The 14,925-nt window shown below is 30.9% G+C and overlaps 2 protein-coding genes across 2 annotated transcripts in view; both read right to left on the bottom strand.

Annotated features, from left to right (window-relative positions):
- LOC111416844 (forkhead box, sub-group O) overlaps positions 1-1,327 on the bottom strand; it is a 119,405-nt gene extending 118,078 nt beyond the window's left edge. Inside the window, exon 1 of the mRNA XM_023048947.2 lies at positions 547-1,327. Coding sequence (XP_022904715.1) covers positions 547-921 — 375 coding nt within the window. The 5' untranslated portion in view covers positions 922-1,327. The remainder of the gene's footprint in view (positions 1-546) is intronic.
- Positions 1,328-13,472: 12,145 nt separating this feature from the next.
- On the bottom strand, positions 13,473-14,883 carry LOC111416851 (WD repeat domain phosphoinositide-interacting protein 4-like). The gene is made up of 4 exons (XM_023048955.2): positions 14,262-14,883; positions 14,001-14,209; positions 13,731-13,951; positions 13,473-13,676 (listed from the first exon to the last, which is right to left on the bottom strand). Exons 1-4 carry the CDS (start codon positions 14,751-14,753, stop codon positions 13,570-13,572), a joined length of 1,029 nt encoding a protein of 342 aa, XP_022904723.1. The 5' UTR covers positions 14,754-14,883; the 3' UTR covers positions 13,473-13,569.
- Between the last annotated feature and the right edge of the window lie 42 nt (positions 14,884-14,925).

The raw sequence follows: 14,925 nt of genomic DNA, 5'->3' as shown, positions 1-14,925 counted from the left end.
AAAGCAAAAAAATAAATCGATTTAATTCATTTTTTGGGTGTAATCAATCCGAAACTATGCAATACACGATTGCATATCTCGTATTCAAGACGACGTCATCACTCCAATTCCAAGCATGTATTAAGACTTTGGTGACGTTGAATGGAAATTTTTTATTTAAAAAAAAAATAAATAAATAAATAAAGTAGTTATAAGTCAAATTTATCTTTTTATGCATATCTCGCATCATATCACATCAACGACATCATAGTAAATTTCAAACAAACACGTTATCTATCATATTTTTTGATATTTTTTGTGCGTTAATGACGTAATTCTAATTTGTTTTGTTCAAAGAAACGAGATTAACTCTTAATTAAGTTTATATTTAATTCTTTTTCGATTTTAATTAAAATTTAGAAATTTTATTTTGACGTTTAAAATGACATCTAGAAAATGAAACGTCATTTTGACATTTCGAAACGTCAAAAAAAATTTTTTTGGTGATTATAAAGAAAAAGAGAACACACGAGTTAAAAAAAAACCGGTTTAAATTTCGAAACTCACCTTCCATCCTGCTGAAGAGTTACTATCACCCTTATCCTTAAAATAGGGCACGTTTTGAACCATCCACTCGTAGATTTGCGAAAGGGTGAGACGTTTATCTGTTGCTGAAGTGATTGCTTGAGTAATCAAATCGGCGTAGCTGAGGTTTCCCCATGCGTTTCTCCTGCTGGAGTTTTTCTTAGCAGGAACGGCCGCCGGAGTCGGCACAGGAAGGCCCGAGGGCAACTTGTTGCCGCTGCCGTCCTCCTGCGGTTCGACGTAGTTTTCAGGCCGCGGTAACGGCCACGTGTTACACCGAGCCCTGCTTTGAGGCTCAAAACCGCCTTCAAAATCACCGATTTGGTCCATTATAGAATTTGGAGTCCAAAGGTCCATAAATATATTAATTTATAAACAAATTTATTATTAACACTTATCCACACTAAGATAGAATCAATATTCAAATCACAATCTTTGAAAATTAATCATCACTTAAAATTTTTTCGAATAAAAAAGTAAAATAATTTTAAACAACCCGAGATCACTTAAACAAATTTTAATGACGTCACGTGAATAGTCACAGTCATTGTTGATACAGGTCGTTTAGAATAAACTTTTTGATAGAGTATTTCGACGTGATATCTATCTGTATCTACCGTTTTTGTTTGGTAAGATCACGCGTTTTTTGGACGAGAGACGTAGAGCGGCGAACGCTCGGCGACGACGGCGACGTTCGTTCTGCGTAGAAAGTTTCGCGACTAAACCGATTGCGTATCTCGCTATCGTGTCGCCCCAGAGAACCCGAACCCGAGCAGCCGTACGAGCGCTGAGGAGAGAAAAAGAGTGGGGCCCCCGAAAACGTCGACGTCGCTTCAAAGCGCAAGCGTTGCAAAACTGGCGCCAAGACGGGCGCGACGTTGCCGTTTACGTTGTGTAACAACTTAATACTCAAAACTTGTAACCCGGGGAAACACGTGATTTTATTATGTTAAATAATTATGTATCGATTTTGTTAAAATTTATATCTAAATCGAATGCAGGTTTTAGAATATTTAGTTTTTTTAAGTTAAATGTCAAAATTATGTAACTTTGTTTAGTGACTTTTATTATATATGTGTGGTAGCACTTTCTGTCAAATTTGACAGTTGATTTGTGATAAACCATAAAATATAAAATTCGTTTATATAAAACTATATCATTCCAATTAAAATAACATATGTGTGTTAATTTCGGCACGTGGTAAATATTTGTGGTAAATTCCTTACAACTTTTCTTTAAAAAAGAACTCTATATCTGTACCTTAGGGGTAAAGGAAAGTAACTCCACTTTTTGTCAATATCGAGTTAATTATTATAAAACTTATTATAATAGTATTATATTACCTTGTTTTCTAAAAATCTAAAATGATGGAGATACAATCCTTTACCTTTAAGGTATTATATATTTAAATTTGACGTTTTTGGGCAATAATCACAGAAAACTTTGTTTCTCCCAAACTTTTAGAAATTGCAACTTGAAATTTTTTGGAGTTATAAATTAGTGTTAGAAGTTAAGTGATACCAAATTTAAAGTTTCCAAGTTGAGCAGTTCTTTTTATAAAAGCTTTTAAATTTGACGATTTTGACAATAATCACAAAAAACTTTGTTTCTCCCAAACTTTTAGGAATTAAAACTTGAAATTTTTTGGGGTTATAAATCAGTATTAGAGGTTAGGTTATGCCAAATTTAAAGTTTCCAGGTTGAGCAGTTCTTGTTATAAAAGCTTTCAAAATCGCCGGTTTAAATTTGACGTTTTTGACAATAATCACAAAAAACTTTGTTTCTCCCAAACTTTTAGGAATTAAAACTTGAAATTTTTTGGGGTTATAAATCAGTGTTAGAGGTTAGGTTATGCTAAATTTAAAGTTTCCAGGTTGAGCAGTTCTTGTTATAAAAGCTTTCAAAATCACCGGTTTAAATTTGACGTTTTTGACAATAATCACAAAAAACTTTGTTTCTCCCAAACTTTTAGGAATTAAAACTTGAATTTTTTTTGGGTTATAAATTAATGTTGGAGGTTAGGTTATGCCAAATTTAAAGTTTCCAGGTTGAGCAGTTCTTGTTATAAAAGCTTTCAAAATCGCCGGTTTAAATTTGACGTTTTTGACAATAATCACAAAAAACTTTGTTACTCCCAAACTTTAAGGAATTAAAACTTGAAATTGTTTGGGGTTATAAATTAATGTTGGAGGTTAGGTTATGCCAAATTTAAAGTTTCCAGGTTGAGCAGTTCTTTTTATAAAAGCTTTCAAAATCGCCGGTTTAAATTTGACGTTTTTGATAATAATCACAAAAAACTTTGTTTCTCCCAAACTTTTAGGAATTAAAACTTGAAACTTTTTGAGGTTATAAATCAGTATTAGAGGTTAGGTTATGCTAAATTTAAAGTTTCCAGGTGGAGCAGTTCTTTTTATAAAAGCTTTCAAAATCGCCGGTTTAAATTTGACGTTTTTGACAATAATCACAAAAAGCTTTGTTTCTCCCAAACTTTTAGGACTTAAAACTTGAAACTTTTTGGGGTTATAAATCAGTGTTAGAGGTCAGGTTATGCCAAATTTAAAGTTTCCAGGTTGACCAGTTCTTTTTATAAAAGCTTTCAAAATCGCCGGTTTAAATTTGACGTTTTTGACAATAATCACAAAAAACTTTGTTACTCCCAAACTTTAGGGAATTAAAACTTGAAATTTTTTGGGGTTATAAATTAATGTTGGAGGTTAGGTTATGCCAAATTTAAAGTTACCAAGTTGGGCGGCTCTTTTTATAAGAACTTTAAAAATCTGCAATTTAAATTTGTCGTTTTTGGGCAATAATCACAAAAAACTTTGTTTCTCCCAAACTTTTAGGAATTAAAACTTGAAACTTTTTGAGGTTATAAATTAGCGTTAGAGGTTAGGTTATGCCAAATTTAAAGTTTCCAAATTGAGCAGTTCTTTTTATAAAAGCTTTCAAAATCGCCGGTTTAAATTTGACGTTTTTGACAATAATCACAAAAAACTTTGTTTCTCCTAAACTTTTATGAATTGAAACTTGAAACTCTTTGTGCTTATAAATCGGTGTTAGAGGTTAGGTTATGCCAAATTTAAAGTTTCCAGGTGGAGCAGTTCTTTTCATAAAAGCTTTCGAAATCGCCGGTTTAAATTTGACGTTTTTGACAATAATCACAAAAAACTTTGTTTCTCCCAAACTTTTAGGAATTAAAACTTGAAACTTTTTGGGGTTATAAATCAGTGTTAGAGGTTAGGTTATGCCAAATTTAAAGTTACCAGGTTAGGCGGCTCTTTTTATAAGAACTTTAAAAACCTCTAATTTAAATTTGTCGTTTTTGGGCAATAATCACAAAAAACTTTATTTCACCCAAACTTTCAGGAATTAAAACTTGAATTTTTTTGGTGTTATAAATCAGTGTTAGAGGTTAGGTTATACCAAATCTAAAGTTTCCAGGTTGAGTAGTTCTTTTTATAAAAGCTTTTAAAACCTCCGACTTAAATTTGACATTTTTAAGCAATAATCACAAAAAACTTTGTTTCTCCCAAACTTTTAGGAACTAAAACTTGAAACTTTGTGAGGTTATAAATCAGTGTTAGAGGTCAGGTTATGCCAAATTTAAAGTTTCTAGGTTGAGCAATTCTTTTTATAAAAGCTTTCAAAATCGCCGGTTTAAATTTGATGTTTTTGACAATAATCACAAAAAACTTTGTTTCTACCAAACTTTTAGGACTTAAAACTTGAAACTTTTTGGGGTTATAAATTAGCGTTAGACGTTAGATTATGCCAAATTTAAAGTTACCAGGTTGGGCGGCTCTTTTTGTAAGAACTTTAAAAATCTGCAATTTAAATTTGTCGTTTTTGGGCAATAATCACAAAAAACTTTGTTACTCCGAAACTTTTAGGAATTAAAACTTGAATTTTTTTGGGGTTATAAATCAGTGTTAGAGGTTAGGTTATGCCAAATTTAAAGTTTCCAGGTTGAGTAGTTCTTTTTATAAAAGCTTTTAAAACCTCTGACGTAAATTTGACATTTTTAAGCAATAATCACAGAAAACTTTGTTTCTCCCAAACTTTTAGGAACTAAAACTTGAAACTTTGTGAGGTTATAAATCAGTGTTAGAGGTTATGTTATGGAAAATTTAAAGTTTCCAGGTTGAGCAGTTCTTTTTATAAAAGCTTTCAAAATCGCCGGTTTAAATTTGACGTTTTTGACAATAATCACAAAAAAACTTTGTTTCTCCCAAACTTTTAGGAATTAAAACTTGAAACTTTTTGGGGTTATAAATCAATGTTAGAGGTTAGGTTATGCCAAATTTAAAGTTTCCAGGTTAAGCGGCTCTTTTTATAAGAACTTGAAAAACCTCTAATTTAAATTTGTCGTTTTTGGGCAATAATCACAAAAATCTTTGTTTCTCCCAAACTTTTAGGAATTAAAACTTCAAACTTTTTGAGGTTATAAACCAATGTTAGAATTTAGTTTATGCCAAATTTAAAGTTTCCAGGTTGAGCAGTTCTTTTTATAACATAAAAACATAAAATACAACATAAAATGTAACTAAATATATGCGTTATTTCACGGAAACAAATTCGTGTAACATTTTCAAACCATTCATTGTGATATTTATTACTTCTTGTTCGATTCGAGTTAACTTTATTGTGTTATTAAGTTTAGCAACTTTAACTGTGCGGTTCTTTCCGAATTTGTTAACTTGACTTTGTTAACACGTGCGGTACCGGTTTTTCGTGTAAATATTTATCCCGTTTGAATATAATTGTCGCAAATTTCGTTTATTATGGGTTCTTCGGGAACAGTAAAAACATTAGACAACATTTGATGGGCGTATTTACATCTCTCTGGCCAAGGATAAGAAAAAGATTATTCACAGTGCAGATGATCTAATGAATGTGGAGTCAAGACAAGACTGCAACATCAGATGGCGCACTCTGCCGATCAGGTCAGGATTACTTAATTTATAACTCATTTCTTTTATCCTTTATATTCGGTATTGTTTCTTTAATTATTCTTTATCCTTTATCTTTAAATTAGATATAAATTTTCTTTTAAATCTTGTAATATCCATTGCTGCATCATCATCAATGCCAATGATGATGATGCAGCCCATTGTAAGTCTTACAATTAGCCTGTTCCAAGATTACTGTTAGTTATACTTAGGGTTTTTTGGATCTTTTTCATCAAGTATACATGACAGTGTTGTCTCACGCTGAATTCTTACTGTGCTTTCCCATCTCAGTGTCCTTTATTAGTGAGATAAGATGCGTAGGTCCATCATGGCCTGTATTAGATATTCTCTTGAATTTTATATATAATTAATTAATTTAATTTTTACCAGATATCCTTCAAAGAATTGTTACTAAAAAAATAAATATTTAAGTATACAACTAAATATTTCATATCGTTATGCAAGATCAAGTACAAAATTGATTCCGATACAAGTATCATTTCTTTTTCCTGGTATCGAAAGGTCGTAGGATGAATGGAAAATTCCGGAAATCGGAGGAATCCACTTTATAACCATGATTTTGATCGTATTTCCTCAATTTGCACGTCTGAGCAGCCAACTCGGGGCGATTTGTAAAGGTTGCCTGGCACTTATTTGCTCGAATCTCTTCTTACTTATTCTTTTTTCAATATCATGTACTGATAAAGATAAAATTTTTTTTTATTTATTAGCGATATTTCGTTAGAAGTGAGACTTAGACAAAGCAAATAAAGTAAAGAAAAAATATAAAATAAAATCCTATTGTACTTGGAAACAAAGGATCCCATCAATTTAATACGTCGATAAATTATTATTATTATTATCGAGTTGTTATCATTTTTATCTTATCGTTTTGGGTTCATTACCTATCACAACATTACTATTTGAATTCTTGGGTAATATTTAATTAATAGAAAGTGTGTGTTAAACACAAAAAATGATTTTAATGAAATTTTATATTTATATTTTAGGTAATATAAACAAACAATGTTTTTATTAGATAACTTAGTTCGGTTTATTATTTATTTATTTAAATATCATCTAAAATAAATCCATAAACGATTATTAATTTATAGATTAAATTACAACCTCATGACTAATTCTTTTTTTTTCTTTTTGTTGAGAAATATTAAATTTATTGAGTCATTTTAAAAATATAAAAAAATTAACATTTCCCTTTACTTTTATGTTTAATCATTAATTTAAATTAAAGTTTTCAACTTTAAGTTGTAATTGTTTAACATTTTTACGAGTTAAGAAAATTTGTTGATATTTTATACGTACTTTCATAAAGTGCACTTCCGGTTTCGAGATTTCGAATCTTCTCCTCGAGTCGAAAAGTTCGCCAATAACTTTATTTCAATTCCGGACGTAAATGAAGACGTATCGGCCCCATTTCAGTTTCTCCCCATCCCAATCCTATCAGCTAGCGACTTTGATTGTTTCAAGTATTTTATCTAAATAGTAAGAAAGAAAATCTTTCGTAGGTAGAGGAAAATGTATATCTAGATCAATAAAAGCGAAAGTTTTTCTCGTTTAACGGATTTCGAAGGAGATAGCGCCCCATCACGTCAATAGTTAATTAGGTGGTCGAAATTGATGCCCCCGGACGAGATCCTCGAAATCAAAGGGAAAATCGCAAACCAAAGCGACCACGCAAATGTTTGCTAGTAATGAATTTTAAATTTCGTAATGTTTGTAACAGAAAGATGCGAAAGTAAATAATTGGGAATTAGTTAAATGTTTAATTAAAAGATTTTTTAAAAATAAAAATATGCAACACTTCAAAGTGCAGATATATAAAAAGGAAGAAAGAATCCAATTCAGTCTTAGTTAGACACTTTAGGCATTATTGGAAATGTTTCAACGTTCTTGTAAATCTACATCTACTTCTAGTAAATTCCAAAAATCCAAAATGATTTAATCGAAATTTATTAAAAGTCTTAAAATAAACTGAAAAAATCAGAAAATTCTAAAAAGAATCTTAAGGTTTCTAGGCATTCTTGGAAATCTTTGAAATCTTTTAGGAAATGGATTGAAATATTCTGGAAATCTACTATACATTTTTTGAAGTGTTTGCAAATCCATATCCATCTCCAATAAAATGCAGAAATGTTTTGGGAGTCTTGGAAATTTCCTAAAATGTTTCAAAATTCATCAAATTTTAAAAAGTATCTTTAGGAACCTTAGGTATCTTTGGAAAACCTTGAAATTTGTCATGAGATGGATTAAATTATTCTGGAAATCAAATCCATCTGCAATAAAATGCAGAAATGTGTTTGCAGAAACTTTTAAAAAATATTAAACATCTTAACCACTCATTGGTGATATTTCAAAACACTCAGGAAATTTACTAAATATAGTCTAGAAGTTCTTGAATACTTCCAAAGTCTTTGCAAATCCTTGAAATTTCTTAGGAAATGGATTGAAATATTCTGGAAATCTACTGTAAACTTTTAGAAATACTCCCAAAGTGTTTGCAAATCCACATCCATCTCCAAGAAAAAGCAGAGATTCTTAGGAACGCTTTAGGAGTCTTGGAAATTTCCTAAAATGATTAAAAATTCATCAAATTCTGAAAAGAATCTTTAAGAACCTTAAATATCTTGGAAAATTCTTGAACTCTGTTAGGAAATGGATTGAAATATTCTGGAAATCTACTTTAAACTTTTAGAAGTACTCCCAAAGTGTTTGCAAATCCATGTTCATCTCCAATAAAAAGCAAAAATTCTTAGAAACGCTTTGGGAGTCTTGGAAATTTCCTAAAATGATTAAAAATTCATCAAATTCTACAAGGAATCTTCAGGAACCTTAGGTATGTTGGGAAGTCCTTGAAATTTCTTAGAAAATGGCTTGAACTATTCTGGAAATCTACTGTAAACTTTTAGAAATACTGCCAAAGTGTTTACAAATCCACATCCATCTCAAAGAAAAAGCAGAGATTCTTAGGAGCGCTTTGGGAGTCTTGGAAATTTCCTAAAATGATTAAAAATTCATCAAATTCTGAAAAGAATCTTTAAGAACCTTAAATATCTTGGAAAATTCTTGAACTCTGTTAGGAAATGGATTGAAATATTCTGGAAATCTACTTTAAACTTTTAGAAGTACTCCCAAAGTGTTTGCAAATCCATGTTCATCTCCAATAAAAAGCAAAAATTCTTAGAAACGCTTTGGGAGTCTTGGAAATTTCCTAAAATGATTAAAAATTCATCAAATTCTACAAGGAATCTTCAGGAACCTTAGGTATGTTGGGAAGTCCTTGAAATTTCTTAGAAAATGGCTTGAACTATTCTGGAAATCTACTGTAAACTTTTAGAAATACTGCCAAAGTGTTTACAAATCCACATCCATCTCAAAGAAAAAGCAGAGATTCTTAGGAGCGCTTTGGGAGTCTTGGAAATTTCCTAAAATGATTAAAAATTCATCAAATTCTAAAAAGAATCTTTAGGAACCTTAAGTATCTTGGAAAATTCTTGAACTCTGTTAGGAAATGGATTGAAATATTCTGGAAATCTACTTTAAACTTTTAGAAGTAGTCCCAAAGTGTTTACAAATCCATATTCATCTCCAATAAAATGCAGAAATTCTTAGAAACGCTTTGGCAGTCTTGGAAATTTCCTAAAATCATTAAAAATTCATCAAATTCTAAAAAGAATCTTTAGGAATCTTAGGTATGTTGGGAAATCTTTGAAATTTCTAAGGAAATAGATTGAAATATTCTGGAAATGTGCTATAAACTTTTAAAAGTACTCCCAAAGTGTTTGCAAATCCACGTTCATCTCCAGTAAAAAGCAAAAATTCTTAGGAACGCTTTGGGAGTCTTGGAAATTTCCTAAAATGATTAAAAATACATCAAATTCTACAAGGAATCTTCAGGAACCTTAGGTATGTTGGGAAGTCCTTGAAATTTCTTAGAAAATGGCTTGAACTATTCTGGAAATACTGTAAACTTTTAGAAATACTGCCAAAGTGTTTGCAAATCCACATCCATCTCCAAGAAAAAGCAGAGATTCTTAGAAACGCTTTGGGAGTCTTGGAAATTTCCTAAAATGATTAAAAATTCATCAAATTCTGAAAAGAATCTTTAGGAACCTTAAATATCTTGGAAAATCCTTGAACTCTGTTGGGAAATGGATTAAAATATTCTGGAAATCTACTTTAAACTTTTAGAAGTACTCCCAAAGTGTTTGCAAATCTATCTTCATCTCCAGTAAAAAGCAGAAATTCTTAGGAACGCTTTGGGAGTCTTGGAAATTTCCTAAAATGATTCAAATACATCAAATTCTACAAGGAATCTTCAGGAACCTTAGGTATGTTGGGAAGTCCTTGAAATTTCTTAGAAAATGGCTTGAACTATTCTGGAAATCTACTGTAAACTTTTAGAAATACTGCCAAAGTGTTTGCAAATCCACATCCATCTCAAAGAAAAAGCAGAGATTCTTAGGAACACTTTGGGAGTCTTGGAAATTTCCTAAAATGATTAAAAATTCATCAAATTCTGAAAAGAATCTTTAGGAACCTTAAATATCTTGGAAAATTCTTGAACTCTGTTAGAAAATGGATAAAAATATTCTGGAAATCTACTTTAAACTTTTAGAAGTACTCCCAAAGTGTTTGCAAATCCACATCCATCTCCAATTAAATGCAGAAATTCTTAGAAACGCATTAGGAGTCGTGAAAATTTCCTAAAATGTTTAAAAATTCATAAAATTCTAACAAGAATGTTTAGAAACCTTGGGCATCTTTGAAAATCCTTGAAAATTTTGAGGAAAAACATGAAAATATTCTGGAAATCTGCTATAAATTTTTAAAAATACTGCCAGAACAATTGCAAATCCACATCTATCTCCAATTAAATGAAGAAATTCTTAGAAACGCATTAGGAGTCTTGAAAATTTCCTAAAATGTTTAAAAATTCATAAAATTCTAACAAGAATGTTTAGAAACCTTGGGCATCTTTGAAAATCCTTGAAAATTTTGAGGAAAAACATGAAAATATTCTGGAAATCTGCTATAAATTTTTAGAAATACTGCCAGAGCAATTGCAAATCCACATCCATCTCCCATTAAATGCAGAAATTCTTAGAAACACATTAGGAGTCTTGAAAATCTCCTAAAATGTTTAAAAATTCATAAAATTTTAACAAGAATGTTTAGAAACCTTGGGCATCTTTAAAAATCCTTGAAAATTTTGAGGAAAAACATGAAAATATTCTGGAAATCTGCTATAAATTTTTAGAAATACTGCCAGAGCCATTGCAAATCCACATCCATCTCCCATTAAATGCAGAAATTCTTAGAAACGCATTAGGAGTCTTGAAAATTTCCTAAAATGTTTAAAAATTCATAAAATTCTAACAAGAATGTTTAGAAACCTTGGGCATCTTTGAAAATCCTTGAAAATTATGAGGAAAAACATGAAAATATTCTGGAAATCTGCTATAAATTTTTAGAAATACTGCCAGAGCAATTGCAAATTCACATCCATCTCCAATTAAATGCAGACGTTCTTAGAAACGCATTAGGAGTCTTGAAAATTTCCTAAAATGTTTAAAAATTCATAAAATTCTAACAAGAATGTTTAAAAACTTTGGGCATCTTTGAAAATTCTTGAAAATTTTGAGGAAAAACATGAAAATATTCTGGAAATGTACTATAAATTTTTAGAAACACTGCCAGAGCAATTGCAAATCCACATCCATCTCCAATTAAATGCAGAAATTCTTAGAAACGCATTAGGAGTCTTGTTCATAATTCATAAAATTCTAGAAAAATCTTTAGGAACCTTAAGTATCTTGGAAAATCCTTGAATTCTGTTAGGAAATGGATCGAAATAGTCTGAAAATCTACTATAAATTTTTAGAAGTACTTCCAAAGTGTTTGCAAATCCACACCTATCTCCAAGGAAATGCAGAAATTCTTAGAAACGCTTTGGCATTTTAAAAAAACCTTAAGCATCATTGGAAATGAATTGAAATATTCTGGAAATCTACTATAAATTTTTAGAAGTATTGCTAAAGTATTTGCAAAACCACGTTCATCTCCAATAAAATGCAGAAATGCTTAGAAACTCTTAATAATCCTCAAAAATTCTAAAAGGAACCTTAGGCACCATTGGAAATTCTTGAAAATTCGCAGGAATTTCAAAAAAATTCCACCGGAAGTATTCTGGAATAAATTTAATAACTCTTGTAAATCTTCAAGATGCTCTATAATATTTGAAAATGCCATAAATCCTTGGAAATTAACTGCTACATCTCTTAAAAAATCCCTCAAATTGTAAAAAAACTTTAAATATCTCAGACACATTTTGAAAATCCTTGAAAAGTCTCGGAAAATATCCCAAATAGATATATCCCAAATAAATTCCTAAAATTCTTTGATATTACAAGCAGTTTTTAAAATCCTTGAACAATTTTTGAAATACTTCAAGGATCATAAAAATAACAGTTGCATCTCTAACATCAAAAATCTTAACTCTTCAATTTTCAAAAGTCTTTGCAAATCGATATCTATAACTCGTCCATAAAATAACGAACTGACTAATTAATAAAGCTTAACAGTTTGATTTCCGTGTTACACTGACCACTTGGGGTCTTAGTTAACGCCCTTACGGGGTATTTAACACATCGTAAAACGACGCTGAACGTCGCTCGGGTTGCTGTGGGTTAGACGGTTTTCGGGGGATGTTTCCAATCCCCCACCAAAACACATACACGACCCCGTTGTCCAGGTCGATCTCTAAATCCACTTGACGCAAATTGCCCACTAAATTGAATACCGAGAACGATAAATCAGGGGGGCACACAATCGAAGGGGGGCGCCGAATAAAAAAAAAAGAGAAAGCGCCGCGCCGTCCACCACTTCCCTAGGTGAATTTATGTTAAAGTGGATTTATTATGCGGATTAGGGGGGCGCTAATGAATTAAGGGCGGCCCCTTTTTCGATGTGTTTACGCGAATTAACTTGTTAAGCGGAGGGTTTATTTCCGTTTCCTTTTTCTGGTCTTTTTAACGTACCTCTGGTTTTTTGGAGAAACGAAGAACGATTTATTGGCGGTGCCTTCGGGCGTTGTTTGGTCCACGTTTTAATTAATTTATTTATTCGATCGATCTTGAAAATAAAAAAGAATGACACAAAATTTGACATTTGAAATGTTAAAATGTCAAAATCAGAGTTACCAACTTAAATTGTTATAAAATTAATTGTTACTGTTAGAAATAAATAAAATAAATATTATTTATTACAAAAGATAATAAGTAAGGATAATAAGGTAAATGATTTTAGTATTACAAATGGTAATAATAATATTTGCAGCATTCAGACTTAATTAATACTGTGAAAAATATTAGTGATTTTTTTATAAATGATTAAACGTCAAATTTTTTGTTACTAATTTTAGTATCTTATTTAAAAGATAAAAATAGTTGTGTTTTTCTTTCATTATTATCTTTTTCTTTTTTAATTTTTTTATAATGAAACCTTCGACCGTGATAACAACTCGTAGTTGCACGGAATGTAAATAGTGTAGATATGGAAAATTTTAAAACCTGCGTCGAGATAAATGGCGCAACTCGGGTACTAATTTTAGAAGCGACCTCCAACAGCAGCAACGAATTATCCCGCGGTTTATCGCCCTTATCTACGACGGTCTACACCGATATACGATTTTTTTTTACGTAGTACTTGTTACGTCTCCGTTTTATGAAATGCACAAAAGACTTCTTTCTAATAATAGATAACTTTATCATAAAGTTAAGAAATCTTCATAAACACATCATTTTATCGCTTAAAATTTAAGAAATCTTTCATTAAATACATCTAAATAAGATTAAAAGCGATTTTTTAAAAATTAATTTAGCGCCATCTTTTGGAGAAAAACTAAACTAAAAATACAGTTACCTATTTTAAAAAAATAAATAAATTTAAATATTTTTTATTATATTATCATTTTACATCCATCTAAATAAACATATTTACATCCCTTACCTAACCTACATAAATAAACCACCCAATTTTACTTTTCTATGTCGTGATGATAAAAAACTTCGTATTCCTCTCTTGAACAACTTCCATTATCAGGGTTAAAAACGTATTTATGAATTCCCCCATCCATGCAAATCGCTAAAAAAGATTCCTTTTAATCAACTTACTCCTTTAATTATGTTAAATTAATACCAAAAACAGATTTTTGTTCACCAAACCCACAAACACAGGGTCTTTCTGAACGCAATGTAAAATTTGCAAATGCCCATTGCGATTCCCCATATTGCCCCCCAATCATTCTTAAGGTGTTACCCATTCTTTTATTAAAATGCGTTTCTTTAATTGCAAAAATATGAACTGTGCCTTTATCGCTCGAACAACATAAAAATTCGGAATTGGGGCTTATGTTTATACTAAAAAATAAGTTTCTTATTGATTTATTTATTATTATTATTAAATTACCAATAAATTGAAGCAGGATCGGTTCCTCTTCTTAACTCTAACAGTTGATTTCTCGTCCGTGTATCCCAAATTCTTATTAAAGTTCCTTTATTTGAAGCGGTGGCGATTTTTGTAGCTTGTAAATCCATTGCGATACATGCAATTGGATTTTCATGGGCTGCGATAAAAACGGGGGCACTCGAAGTACTCGATTCAATATTATTTAAATCCTAAAACGCATGATACTTAATAATTGATTAATTTTATACATTTTTATGATACCAAAATCTGTATACTTCCTGTTTTAAAACCTGGAAATACAGCAATTTGATACTCCGACATTCTACTTGCTGAAACCTCCAATAATCCCTTCCTGTTTTGTATAGTTGGTAAAGTAATTAAAAATTTCATCCGATCAGGAAAAGTAAAAATGTGCAATTGTGTTTCTTGAGCCACTAAACATCTATTGTGCGTCATTCTTACAGCAACGACATCCGATGAGAATTTAAGCTCCCCAACCACTTTGTCCTGGTCCTTACAATAAAAAATTGCGTGATTTTTACCCAATTTCGGCTTACTTCCTCCAGGAATGTACATAATCGCGTTTGAACGCGAATAAATGTAACACTGCGATGCTGTTCCATAAGGTCGCGTTTCTAAATGGCACTGTAAAACGAGGGGCTCCACATTGAATATTTTTATTCCTCTTTCCATGCATGCAATAAACATGCTTTGGTCCGGGTTAAAACGCAATGAAATTATACCACAATCCATTCTTAATCAAATCTAAAACCATTAATAATAAACTCAGTTCATAATCAATAAGATAAGTAGCGTTTAAACATAAATTAAAACGTTTTAAAAAAATTTATGTCGTTTTAGATTTTACACAAAAGAAAATAACAATGAAGTTAGCTACGTCAAAATTGACATTATGTTAGATTTA

The sequence above is a fragment of the Onthophagus taurus genome, chromosome 10 (genome assembly GCF_036711975.1).
Source record: "Onthophagus taurus isolate NC chromosome 10, IU_Otau_3.0, whole genome shotgun sequence".
NCBI lineage: Eukaryota > Metazoa > Arthropoda > Insecta > Coleoptera > Scarabaeidae > Onthophagus > Onthophagus taurus.
This window is presented reverse-complemented; position numbering and strand designations above follow the sequence as displayed.